The sequence below is a fragment of the Myxocyprinus asiaticus genome, chromosome 23 (genome assembly GCF_019703515.2).
Source record: "Myxocyprinus asiaticus isolate MX2 ecotype Aquarium Trade chromosome 23, UBuf_Myxa_2, whole genome shotgun sequence".
Taxonomy (NCBI): domain Eukaryota; kingdom Metazoa; phylum Chordata; class Actinopteri; order Cypriniformes; family Catostomidae; genus Myxocyprinus; species Myxocyprinus asiaticus.
This window is the reverse complement of record NC_059366.1, coordinates 51,933-66,719: the sequence shown is the minus strand read 5'-3', so window position 1 is coordinate 66,719 and position 14,787 is coordinate 51,933. Positions and strand designations below refer to the sequence as shown.

Genomic DNA, 14,787 nt, shown 5'->3' with positions numbered 1-14,787 from the left:
CTGCGCTTTGCGTCCGAGCATCTCTCTGAAACGTGTCTGAGCGGGGTCACGTAAACATTACAGAGGTGAATAATACATTATTATCCTGAACACTGACCTGTCGATTATGACAATGTTTAGTTTTGCACATCCCTTACCTGCACGCAGTACATGATGCTGAACCTCAGAAAAATAGTTTGCAGAAGTGTTCATAAGGTCATTCATCCATTTTTCTATATAATCAGTTATTTTTCCCATCAGTCATCTGGAGTTTCCACAGCAGCTGCTGTGTTTGTTCTTGCAGCGTTTTCATTTGTTTCAAAATGATTTCTTGAACTTTAGCAGAGATGTAAATTGTGCTCCATGTGCACGTGCGTCAGGTTAAGTGTTGTAGGGAACAGTATGTGTGTTAGGAATTTAATTAAACTGTCTGCATGTCTACGTCATTATGTAAAGGAATTTGGTAATGGAATTAGTCGCGTTCGACAACCATTATAAGAAAGATAAATGGCAAATAATTAGATTATTTGTTTGAATAAAATTCTCCACCATTAAATTCTAATACAACGGCTCATTTTATCTGCTTGTAACGAGGATGGAGGGTCTAACTGCAGCTTTTAATGGAAACAAAAGATGAACAAAGTAACTCAGAATAAAAATGAAAACAAAACACAGGGAACCAGGTACAGAACATGACAATACATGTGAAGACTGACAAAGGAAACAGGGAAAACAAGGGCTTAAATACACAGGGGCAAACAAGGGAATGAGGAACATCTGTGGAAACAATCAGGGGAAAACCAATCATAAAATGAAACTACAAAAGAACTACAAACTATGAACCAGGAAACAGGAACATGGGAACTAAACAAGAATTTCAACAAAGTCAATGCAAAAAACAGGTAATATGTGACACTGCTCACAATTTCTATTGTAAGGAATTAGCTTTAATAAGGGAATTATGATTAATGAAGTTATTGGAGTAATATTCTCATGGCTTTATTTTTTATTTTTTATAAAGTTTATTGCTTTCAGTCAACTTTGTTCTGTTTAAACAAATTTCCCTCTTGTGTTGACACAACTTGAATTTTGTTTTGTAATTAAATTTTTTTAGTAATTCTTACAATAAATAAAGCAAAAACATATATGCATACAATCAACATTTAAACCCCACAACAACCCCTCCCACTCCCAATCCCCAACCCCGCCCTGATCCCCAACAAACATCCCTGTGGTCACACATGAGTATATACACAAAAAAAAAAAAAAAAAAAAAAAAAGAAATATATATATATATATATATATATATATACATTTAAAACTATACTGCTCTCTCCACTGCCTCACCCCGAGAGCCTTCCAAAAACTCCAAATAGTTGCCCCAACAAACAAATCCAAGTTACTCAGGCTTCCAAATAACACCTCAAAAGCCGCCACCCTCCCCATCTTTGTGCACCACTCCCGAAATGGGGGCGCTCCAGCTGACCTCCAATCACTCAAAATAATCTGCCTGGTGATCATCACTCTGGTCAGAACCCAATTCTCTATGTGTCTATTCCCCACATCGATGACCGCCCCATCGCCCAAAACACAGATTCTGGGGCAAAATGAAACCCGAGTGCCCAACATGTCACACACAAAGCTCTGAACCTTCAACCAGAATTCCTGGATCTCAACACACCACCAAAAAACATGGGGCGTGTCTCCATTCTCTGATTGGCATCGCCAGCAGGTGGGTCCAATAGAATCTATGTAAAATCTTGAACTGCATTAGGTGCACCCTTGCATCTACAAATGCAGACTTGATGTTTTTTTAGAATCCTAACCCACACTCCCTCCTCCAATACCAAGTTGAAATCTTCCACCCATAATCTCTTGATGGATGTTAAAGCTCCATCCCCCAGACTCTGAATTAACAGGGAGTAATACACTGATGCCTCATGACCTTTTCCAAAAGCAGTAATCAGCATTCCCTGAGTATCTGCCATTTTAGGGGGGTGTATGCTACTCCCAAAAATAGTACAGACAGGTGACGCAGTTGTAAATACCTATAAAACTGAGATCTGGGAATCCCAAAATGTTGAACCAAATTTTCAAAAGATCTCAACACTCTACTCTCGTATAGGTCACCGGGCATATAAACCTACCTCACAATCCACTCTGACCAGCAGAAAGGGGACTTATTTATACATAATTTTGGGTTCAGCCATATGCTCAAAGCAAAAATTAAATAAATGTCCGAATTAAACCCTGGACACTTTTGTCCATACCGAGTGCAAAGGCAAGATAAAGGGGTGTAACGTAACTTCTGCGATTAGTTTGATAGAAAGGCTTTGCAACGGCGAAATAGGGGCAAGAACTTCCTGTTCAATACAAAACCAGGGTTTTATGCATGAGACCGAATGCATAATAATCTGTTCCTGTTGCTGATGGCATGCTGCACGAGTGTTTGTAGCCTGCTAGCCTGCTTAGCATTGCTTATTCTTATTCTCATACGTTCGTCATTTTATTCTTTGTCATTTTACTGCGTTTCGGGTTTTTCCGCTTTTCTATTGTTTCATCTGTGTGTATTTTACCTGTTGCTGCTGGCATCTAGCTCGAGTCTGTGTTTGTAGTCTGCTAGCTTTTTTAGCATCGCTTATCTATCTGTTTTCTTTAATCCTTAACCTCTGCCATTTTTCAGTGCGCATCGGGTTTTCCCCCGCAATATTCTCTTATCGTGATTCAACTGAGTGCATTTTCCGCGTGTATCCGCTTTCTGTTTTTATTGTGATTAAACTGCGTGCATTTTACAGCGCGCACCCGTTTTTCTTCTCTGTGTTACACAGATTACTGCATTGATCTAAAAGCACTGCTTATCAAGAACAACCATAACAACAAACAATTGTGTGAGGGATTCACATCGATCTCAAACCCTCACCGCTCAGCAACAACAAACAATAACAACAATAATCAATTGCGGTAAGTCATGGCATCTGCTCATGTTATTTCTTCCTGCATTGCATGTCACATGTTTACAATAGCTTCTTCCATCAACAGTGAGGGATTCACATGTGATAAATGTAAGGAATTAGTCAGGCTGACGGAGAAGGTTAATGAGTAAGAGACACGCATCCGAACGCTAGTGGAGGTCAGTGAGAAAGAGAAGCCGGTAGATACTGTTTTGGATGCAGGCAGTACAAAGAGCAACACACACACTTTGGTTCCAGCTGTAGATCCACCGCAGCAGGGCGTTTGGGTGGCGTCTCAGCGGCATACTCAGCAAAGCGACACCACTCTCCTGTTCCTGTTAGGGTTTCCAATCGATTCTCCCCACTCAGTGATGCACCCACTGAGAATCATGTTGAAAGAGCCCTTGTTATTGGTGATTCTGTTGTAAGGAATGTGGAAATAGAGACTCCAGCCACTATTGTTAAATGCATTTCGGGTGCCAGAGCGTCTGACATCAGATCAAATTTACAAGTGCTGGCTTATGCTAAATGTAGATTTTCTAAAATTGTTATTCATGTCAGCACTAAATATGTCTGGCATCGCCAGTCGGAAATCATTAGAGATAATGTTAAAGAGGTGTGTGAATTTGCAAAAACTATGTCAGACACTGTAATATGCTCTGGCCCTCTCCCTGCTCATCGTGGTGACGAGGTTTATAGTAGATTAGTGTCACTGAATGGCTGGATGTCTGAGTGATGTCTGGAGAATAGAATAGGATTTATAGACAATTGGAAGAGTTTTTGGGGTAGACCTGACCTGCTAAAGAGAGATGGACTCCATCCCTCCAGGGAAGGTGCCGCTCTCCTCTCTAGTAATTTGGCTCATAGTCTTAATAATGATAGTATTTGACTAACTGGGGCCCAGGTCAGAAAGCAGACAAACTGGTTAATCCGAACGTCTGCTAGCTGCCTTAAGACGTCACACAGGTAACATAAAATACAACACATAGAGACTGTATCACCTAGATATCACATAGAGACTGTCTGTTCCCCGAACTACCAAACACAAAACTCTCACTAAATAATTTAGAATTATTTTTATTAAGGTCAAACTTGAACAAAAAAAATTAAGATAAACATCATATGAAGGTAGGGATACTAAACATTAGTTCTCTTTCTACCAAAGCACTAATTGTAAATTAATTATTATAGATTGGATGTGCTCTGTTTGACTGAAACCTGGCTTAAACCGGATGAATATATTAGTTTAAATGAATCTACTCCCCCAGGTTATTGTTATAAACATGAGCCTCGTTTGAAGGGTCGAGGAGGAGGTGTTGCTACAATTTACAGTGAAGTTTTTGGTGTTACTCAGAGCAGGATATAAATGTAAGTCTTTTGAACTAACAATGCTTAATGTGACACCGTCAGATATAAATAAAAAAACTCTGGCGTCTTTTACCCTTGCTTCAGTATATAGATCACCCGGGCCTTATTCTGATTTCCTTGGTGAATTTGCAAATTTTTTATCAGATATTGTATTTACTGTAGATAGAGCTTTAATTGTTGGTGATTTAAACATTCACATAGATAATGAAAATGACACATTGGGATTAGCATTTATTGATATTCTCAACTCTCTTGGAGTCAGACAAAATGTAACAGGACCAACTCATCGCCATACTCATATGCTTGGTTTAATTCTGTCATATGGAGAATTATGTTGGCATTTGTGGAGTTGCATTAGCATGGTTTAGGTCCTATTTAGCAGACCGCTACCACTTTGTCTATGTAAATGAGTAATTGTCAAACCAAACAAAAGTAAAGTATGGAGTGCCACAGGGATCAGTTTTAGGGCCTCTGCTTTTCTCCTTGTATATGCTTCCCCTGGGAGATATTATCAGGAATCGTGGAATAAGTTTACACTGTTATGCCGATGATACCCAACTTTATATTTCTTCAAAACCTGATGAGATTTCACAATTCTCCAAATTAGCAGAGTGTATCAATGAAATAATTGATTGGATGTCCAGAAATATCCTTCTACTCAATTTCAACAAAACAGAGGTACTAATTATTGGACCAAAATATTATATTTGATACCAATATGTCCTTTGAAAATCAAATTACCAATGTCTGTAGAACAGCATTCTTCCACCTAAGAAATATTGCTCAATTACGACACATGCTCTCTGTTGCTGATGCCGAAAAACTAATTAATGCCTCAAGATTGGATTATTGTAATGCATTACTGGGAGGATGTCCAGCAAGATCAATAAATAAACTTCAGTTGGTTCTGTAAGGGGGAAGTCACCCACTGGTCCAAGGACGGTATCCAATGGCGTGGCTGAAGGTCTCCTGCGTGTTCTGTCTTATCATGCACGACATTAGATAATACTTTCATTATTTGATTTGAGTTCCATGTTTTTTTATTAATCTTATCATTAATTATTTTCTTTATTTCATCTGACTCCAATTATGAAAAACCTCGTTGATGTATCTATGCTCTGAATTTTAGTAATTCTCTCTTCTAGACCGCATTTGTTATTTCAGTGTTATTTGGGTCCTGTGCTGGTCAGACACAGGTCCTTTAACTACAAATTAATCAGTTTCAGATATTAGTAAGTTTTAGACTAAGTCCTTATAGGTTCTCGGCTTTATCCGTTTAGTCTTATTTGACTAAGTTCTATAATAGATTCTCAGTTTACCGTTTAGCCCCAGTCAATTAAGTTCTCTTTTACAGATTCTCGGTCCTACCCTTAGTATTCCCATTTAATTCTACTTGGCTAAATTCTATAATAGATTCTCGGTTTACCGTTTAGCCCCAGTCAATTAAGTTCTGTTTTACAGATTCTCGGTCCTACCCTTAGTATTCCCATTTAATTCTACTTGGCTAAGATCTATTATAGATTCTCAGTTTACCGTTTAGCCCCAGTCAATTAAGTCCTGTTTTACAGATTCTCGGTCCTACCCTTAGTATTCCCATTTAATTCTACTTGGCTAAGATCTATTATAGATTCTCAGTTTACCGTTTAGCCCCAGTCAATTAAGTCCTGTTTTACAGATTATCGGTCCTACCCTTAGTATTCCCATTTAATTCTACTTGGCTAAGTTCTATAATAGATTCTCGGTTTACCGTTTAGCCCCAGTCAATTAAGTCCTGTTTTACAGGTTCTCGGTCCTACATTTAGTATTCCCATTTAATTCTACTTGGCTAAGATCTATTATAGATTCTCGGTTTACCGTTTAGCCTCTTACATACTTAACTGAAGTAGCTTAATTAAGCCAACTCTGATCATAGATTTGTAGTTAACAAGAAATATACTAGAAAACAGTCTTTCAGAATGAATCATAATAACAATTTATTTACCAGGTAATAGTAATACATTCAAACAATCCAATTAAAATAATAAATCAAATTCAAAGCTATCAGTGAATCAAGCATAATAATATAATTAAAGTTGTATTCCATTCAAACATTTACCAAACATAAGAAATACAAATTGCAATTACCTGGTAGTGAAAAAAACTACATGCAAACGACGAAGCATGGGAGATCTGATTTACAGATTCCTTCAAACATTTATCAATAATAAGAAATACCTATGTAGAGCCGAGGAGGGCGGGGCCGGGCTGGAATGAGACACACCCGGTCCCCAATCAGCCTGATGGGGCGCACGAGGGATAAAGGGGCCGGAGACAACAGTTCAAATCAAATCAAATCAAATCACTTTATTGTCACACAGCCATATACACAAGTGCAATGGTGTGTGAAATTCTTGGGTGCAGTTCCGATCAACATAGCAGTCGTGACAGTGATGAGACATACGCCAATCTACAATAAACATCAAATTAACACAACACAATTTAAACATCTGTTATACATAATTAAACTCGACTTAAAACATCAAATTAACACAGCACAATTTAAACATCTGTTATACATAATTAAACTCGACTTAAAACATCAAATTAACACAGCACAATTTAAACATCTGTTATACATAATTACACAACTTAAAACATCAAATTAACACAACACAATTTAAACATCTGTTATACACAATTACACTCAACAATATACAATAATAACATACATTGCACAGTATACAATATGCTGTTTTTTTTTTTTTTTTTTTTTTTTTTTTTTTACTATATAGATACTATATAGATACACATTATTCAATAAAAATTAAAATATATATGAAAAAAGTATATATATAGAATGTACAGTATTGTACTGTATTGACATTCAGGCTGTCGGTTGATAGTCAGTTGTTAAGAGAGACATAATATAATGACAGTAATATAATTTATGACAGTCCGGTGTGAGATAAAAAAGTAATAAAGTGCAGGGATGATGTATTTTGATCGTGGGAGATCAAGAGTTCAGAAGTCTGATTGCTTGGGGGAAGAAGCTATCATGGAGTCGGCTGGTGCATGTCCTGATGCTGCGATACCGCCTACCTGATGGTAGCAGTGAGAACAGCCCATGGCTCGGGTGGCTGGAGTCTCTGATGATCCTCCGAGCTTTTTTCACACACCGCCTTGTATATATTTCCTGGAGGGAGGGAAGCTCACCTCCGATGATGTGTTTGGCAGTTCGCACCACCCTTTGCAGTGCTTTGCGGTTGTGGGCAGTGCTATTGCCGTACCAGGCGGAGATGCAGCCAGTCAGGATGCTCTCCACAGTGCAGGTGTAGAACCGTGTGAGGATGTGGCGGTTCATTCCAAACTTCCTCAGCCGTCTCAGGAAGAAAAGGCGCTGATGAGCCTTCTTCACAACGACTTCAGTGTGGACGGACCATGTGAGTTCCTCAGTGATGTGGACACCCAGGAACTTGAAGCTGCTGACTCTCTCCACTGGTGCCCCATTGATGGTGATGGGACTGTGTTCTCTGTCTTTTCTTCTGAAGTCCACCACAAGCTCCTTTGTCTTACTGACGTTGAGGGAGAGGTTGTGCTCCTGACACCAGTGTGTCAGAGTGTGCACCTCCTCTCTGTAGGCTGTTTCATCATTGTCAGTGATCAGACCTACCACCGTCGTGTCATCAGCAAACTTAATGATGGCATTGGAGTTATGTGTTGCCACACAGTCATGTGTGTACAGGGAATACAGTAGTGGGCTGAGAACACAGCCCTGCGGGGCTCCAGTGTTGAGGGTCAGTGATGAGGAGATGTTGCTGCCTATTCTAACCACCTGGCGTCTGCTTGACAGGAAGTCCAGGATCCAGCTGCACAGCGAGCTGTTTAAGCCCAGAGCCCGGAGTTTCTCATCTAGCTTGGAGGGCACTATGGTGTTGAATGCTGAGCTGTAGTCTACAAACAGCATTCTCACATAAGTGTTCTTTTTTTCCAGGTGGGAGAGAGCAGTGTGTATTGTAGATGCAATGGCATCATCAGTGGAGCGGTTGTTACGGTAAGCAAACTGCAGCGGGTCAAGATTGAGTGGTAATACAGAGCAGATGTAATCTCTGATTAGTCTCTCAAAACATTTGCTGATGATGGGGGTCAGAGCAACAGGACGCCAGTCATTTAAACAAGTTATTTTCGATTGTTTTGGAACAGGCACAATGGTGGATGTTTTAAAGCATGTGGGGACTACAGACAAAGAGAGGGAGAGGTTGAAAATGTCCGTAAAAACACCAGCCAGCTGGTTCGCGCACGCTCTGATGACGCGGCCCGGAATGCCGTCTGGACCCGCGGCTTTGCGGATATTCACCCGTCGGAATGATCGGGTTACATCCGCTACAGAGACGGAGAGTGAACTAACCTCTGTAGCTTCGGCCGTGAGAGCTCTCTCCGCGAGGGCGGTGTTATTTCCCTCGAAACGAGCATAAAAAGTATTTAGCTCATCTGGGAGAGAGGCAGCGGTGTTCATGGCGGAGTTTTTATTCCCTTTAAAGTCCGTGATGATGTTAATTCCCTGCCACATGCTTCTAGAGTTGGTGGTGTTAAACTGTCCCTCAATCTTACTCCTGTACTGGCGTTTTGCTGTTTTGATAGTTTTTCGGAGGGCATAACTGGCTTGTTTATGCTCCTCCGCGTTCCCGGAATTAAAAGCAGAGGTCCGCACATTAAGTGCTGCGCGAACATCGCTGTTGATCCACGGCTTCTGATTCGGATAGATTCGCACAGTTCTGGTCGGAATCACTTCCTCTACACACGTTCTGATGAAGCACATTACGCTATCAGCGTAAAGCTCGATGTCGTCATCAGAGGCGGACCGGAACATCTCCCAGTCCGTGCGATCAAAACAGTCTTGTAGCGTAGAGTCTGATTGGTCCGACCAGCACTGGATCGTTCTGAGGGTGGGTGCTTCCTGTTTCAGTTTCTGCCTGTAAGCGGGCAGAAGCAGAATGGAAGAGTGGTCCGATTTTCCAAATGGTGGGCGGGGGAGGGATTTGTAGCCATCCCGGAACGGAGAGTAGCAATGGTCCAAAACCCGGTCCCCTCGTGTGTTGAAACTAATGTGCTGGTGATATTTTGGTGCGACTGATTTTAAACTGGCTTTATTAAAGTCCCCGGTCACAATGAACGCGGCCTCAGGGTGCGCGGTTTCCTGCTCACTTATACTCCCATACAGTTCCTTGAGTGCCCGGTCTGTGTCGGCTTGTGGGGGGATGTACACAGCAGTGATAATGACCGCTGTGAATTCCCTCGGTAGCCAGAATGGTCGACACAGAAGCATAAGAAATTCCAGATCAGGAGAACAGAAAGACTTGATAGAATGTATGTTCCTCTGATCGCACCAGGATTTGTTGATCATAAAACATACACCACCTCCTCTAGTTTTACCTGAGAGGTCTTTCGCTCTGTCCGCTCGGAGCATGGAAAACCCCGCGGGTTCAATGGCTGAGTCTGGAATCTCCGCAGACATCCAAGTTTCCGTAAGGCAGATAACGCAGCAGTCCCTCGTCTCTCGTTGGAAAGAGATCCGCGCTTTCAGCTCGCAGAGCTTGTTATCCAGAGACTGAACATTTGCCAGTAGAATAGTGGGTAGCGGGGGTCGATTTGCGCGGCGTCTTACTCTGATGAGAACGCCGGCTCTGTTTCCCCTTTTCCTCCTGCGTTTCCGCGGCCGTGCTGCCCAGACAAAGGGCTCCGCTTGCGTGTTTGTAAACAGCGGGTCGGCATTGAGGAATGTGAAGTCCGGTTTACGGTGTGAGATCGCTGAGCCAATGTCCAAAAGTGTTTGTCTGTCGTAGACAATAAGGCAGGCAACATCCAAGACAAGAAACATAAGAATTGTAAACAAAACAAACAAACCATTGCTAAGTTGTGTCGGAGCTCGCAACGCAGCAGCCATACTCGGCGCCATCTTGAGTTCAAGAGAGAGAGAATTACAGACAGCTGTACTGTGTGTTTATAGTTGTGTGTTTTGTTTAAGTTGTTTATTAAATTATTATTTAAGTTGTCAAGCCGGTTCTTGCCTCCTCCTTTCAACCGAACCCCCTTACAACCTGGTAGAGAAAAAACTACATGCAAACGACGAAGCATGGGAGATTTGATTTACAGATTCCCCGAGCTTCTCTGCCATCCTTCCTTAAGTACCAAACGATTCCATTGTTATTTCAGATGTGTGTGTTTGATGTTATTTAGGATTTGGTTTACAATTTAGGGAGTTGTAAGTCGACCTTTGATTGAGTACCGTTTTACCAGTTGCACTGAGACCTCTTGAATGATACCAAACATGTATGATCAGAAAACTTTTTACATTACAGAACAGGATAAGTCATAACTTTTTTAGTGTCCTTAAAGTGACCTGAGGTGAGAGAGAGAGAGCAGATGTGAGTGTGATTGTGTTTTATGGTCCCCAATCAGTGGGGTGTGTTTTCTCAGGTGGAGATGCTCCTCTGTGTGAGAGTTTTATGATGTTGGTTCTCGCAGAGTTCTTTGACTTTCCCGGAAGTGATGCAGATAATTTTTGTGACAATCTTACAGTTCAAAATGTAGCAGCCAGAGTGCTGACTAGAACCAAGAAATATGATCGTATTAGCCCCATTTTGTCATCGTTACATTGGCTACCTGTTAAATTTCATATTCATTTTAAAATTCTGTTAACTACATACAAAGCTTTGAATGGTCTAGCTCTGCAGTACTTAAGTGACCTTCTACCATGCTATATTCCATCATGTTCATTACGATCGCAAAATTCTGGCCTGTTAATAGTTCCTAAAATAGGAACAAAAGGAGGTAGATCCTTTTCATATTTGGCTCCTAAACTATGGAATAGTCTCCCTAACACTGTTCGGGATGCAGACACACTCACTCAGTTTAAGTCTAGACTAAAGTCTCATCTATTTAGCCAGGCATACACCTAATTTATCCTTCAACTCACAATTAGGCTGCTTTAGTTAGGTCTGCCGGAACCAGAAACATCCATCATGATCTATAACTCTGCAATAAATTGAATGGCATCTATGCTGATATTATTTTATTGGTTTCCCTGTCTCAACCTCGGAACTCCTATCCAGAGGTCACCGGAACTGGCCAGATCCAGATCCATTCCTGCTTGGTGTCGGACTCCACTGCTACGTGTCACTGTGTGATGATGACTAATAGCAGCCGGTGCCAGCCAAACATCACTTCAGTCTATATTAGGATGGACTTCAGAGGATGAACTGATTCCAACTCCAACCATAAGACATGGGATACTTCATATGCCACTGCCTGAACCTTGGACTTAGGATAGACCTCACCGAAATTACTGGCCAGGTTGAACTGCGATGCACCTCACTGATCTCTGCCTGCATTAACTCGGTCTAATGATGGACTACACTCTTGAAATGGAATACACTGACTATCAATTTATTGGCAACAAAACCCTTCATCAGTCAACTAACAAGGACAGTTGCATCTATGTGAACTTCTGCAGTTAATCCAGGATGAACTTCAAAGACATTAGTCATTAATCTAATTTACTGGTTCTTAACACTTACTTAGTTTAATAATTTTAAACCATGACTTGCACTATACATAAGTAATATTGGCATTATATTCATGTTGTTTAGTCAGAGGGGAACTGGCCCCAACAGTGAGTCTGGTTTCTCCCAAGGTTATTTTTCTCCATTAACCAACATCTTATGGAGTTTTGTGTTCCTTGCTACAGTCACCTTCGGCTTGGTCACATGGGTTCTAAATACAATTATTATTTAATTACTTGTTTTTAAACACAATTCACAATCGTATTTTATCAAACTACACAATGATGACTCTAAGACATTATAGAATTATAGATTACAGTTTTATCTTCTGTTAATGCCTGATCTTCTGTAAAGCTGCTTTGAAATGATATGTGTTGTGAAAGGCACTATACAAATAAAAATGACTTGACTTATTGCGTAGAAGCCAAACTTTTACCAGCAAAACTTCAGACGACCTGGCAGCATATTTCTGTCTGTTGATCAGAATCAGGCAGCAGCATCTTCGTTTGTAATGGCAGATCACAAACAAAAATAATGAATTACCGCCATCTACTGAGAGCTTATTACAGCTCACTTGGATAAGAAGAGACTGTCTGATGGTTATGAAAAGAAGCGAGCAACCACAGTTTGTTTACCTTTACAAGACGTACAGGGGCAGGTAAATCTGAAAATGATAAAAGAACACCATTTTATTCTTCTATGTAACAAAGAATGTTTCAGACACTTTGTTCTGAATAGATCACAAAACAGCATATTTACCTTTTACTATTTAAATAAAATAATTCAAAAAGTTATTATTGCCTTTTGAGGGATTTTGTTTCTGTTCTAAATATTTTTATTTTGCTTCTCATCTGTGCGTTATTGGGAGCAGCGAGTGAATTATTATATTTATGAATATACGGTATATATTATTCTAATAATTACTATCATGCAGAACTATTTGATTTCTCCATTTATTAGCATTTAATTAACTATTATTTTCATGTAAAATAAATAAAATGATTGGTAAAAGAAATCATTTATGGCATGTATTATTATGCAACAATCTAGGATGACCATCCATGCACTTTTTTTGGACCTGAACAAAGCGAACATATATTTGTAAAGCAACCTCTGTATGTGACCTGTAAAGCTGGCACTTGCATGTCAATGGCAAAAAAGTCAGAAAATACAATGAGCATGAACCCAAGTGAGGGGAGAAACAAGCCCTGAGTCTTTATTCACATATTATCCACTCTAAATATTATGTGACAAGAACAAAAATGCCAGCCCAAGGAGAGTTTGTCATAAAAAATTTGATCTTTAGGGAAGTAGGCTACACCTGGCCACAGCAGGACTGAAAAGTGTGAAGTATAGTATAAAAAATATTTTTTAATGGCGTCTGATCTTTTTTGTTTTTATTTTATACTGTTGTATTTTATTTTATGGCCATTATTAACTGTATTAATGTTACTATTCATTAAATGTATTAAATATATTTCATATATTTAATTAAACACTTTAAATGTATTTAATGAATACATTAATAAATATCATTAGTATACATTTTGTTATTAATATTATAGGTTTGATAGTAACATAAAAAAAATATTGCCTCATTAAGTAGCTTCAATGTAGCTAGCTACTTTTTGATAGTAACGTGTAGTGTTACTATCTACTTTTTCAAAAGAGTAGCTTGACTGTAGCTTAACTACTTAAAATTATGAGTAGCTTGTAGCTTGTCAAACTACAGTTTCAAAGTAGCTTCCCCATCACTGTAGTGATGTGTGTGTGTCAGCAGAATAACAGTCTCTTTCTGGATCTTTCACAGGTGATTAACTCTGATGAGACTAGTATTAGTTTAATCTAGTAACACTAGTGTGAGCACAGGTCAGTCACGTGTGTGTGTGTTGTCAGTTTAGTGACTACAGCTCACACACCTCATTCTGTATTGATCAGCAGTGTGATGATGTGGGTCAGGCCCTTTCCTTCAGCAGCCTGTCATTGTGTTTGAATCATCATACATGTTCTCAAAAGTGTGTGTGTGTGTGTTTGTTTGTCTTTCAGGAGACATTACAGCAGCTGGTGATGTCACTTCCTGATGTCCTGGTGTTGGGCAGAACTCTTCTGAGTGGTGCGTCTCATGTCATTCATGGCATTAACCTGTCATACATCCAGACACGTTAAAGAGATGATTCAGGTGTCTGGATCACAGTAGTGGAGTGATGCTGTACAGTCCAGATCATCCTCTGCTTTATATTGTAGCACTTGGAACCAGCTTGCCAGATCTGAATTGCACCTGCAAATTGTCTTTAGCATGTGATTATTTTGGGTGCGTATACATCGTTGCCTGATCTATTCCTTTAATGAGTGAAGTGCTACACCAGCGAAGACCACACATGCTATTCATTTTCAGTGAACTCCTCCTGAATCTGCAGAGATACTCATTCAGAACATCCCCCAGCGCTCAGCTGTTTGTTTGGTAAATCTGATGATATTTTCAGCTGCCAGTAAGAATGTAGTACTCTCATTGAACACATTTCCTTCTATAATCAGTGCAGAAAGGGGTTTAGAGTCTGGACCTCCATGGATTATGGACAGTGTTTTCCTCCTGTTTTAATGATGTCTGATATTCAACAAACTGTTCATGTTTGCCTTCAGATATTTCAAGAGATGACTGACTGAAAACTATTATGAGCCTGATGAAAGGAAAACAACAAGTAAGAAACTAAAATTTTCTTTAGAATCACAGCTCAGGACTCGTGAGTACAGTCAGAATATTATAACTAGCCCAATAGAAATAAAGTGTTTTTTATAATAAATCAGTTTAATTTGATTTCCCATAGCACTTTGAAGAAAATAGGGTCAAATTCAAAAGTCAGCTCCTATATATCCATTGTAGAAATGAAAAACAATTAAGTAAACATAGCTGCAAGCAGCAATGATGGGCCCAAGCACCATGGGTCCATTTC

The 14,787-nt window shown here is 39.9% G+C and overlaps 1 protein-coding gene across 1 annotated transcript in view; it reads left to right on the top strand.

The window, feature by feature from the left end:
- The window catches only part of LOC127413754 (protein Hook homolog 3-like), a 73,512-nt gene that overhangs the window by 27,879 nt on the left and 30,846 nt on the right, over positions 1-14,787 (top strand). The window contains exons 3-4 of the mRNA XM_051651176.1: positions 2,808-2,940; positions 13,883-13,949. Of these exons, the coding sequence (XP_051507136.1) occupies positions 13,904-13,949 (46 nt within the window). The 5' untranslated portion in view covers positions 2,808-2,940; positions 13,883-13,903. The remainder of the gene's footprint in view (positions 1-2,807; positions 2,941-13,882; positions 13,950-14,787) is intronic.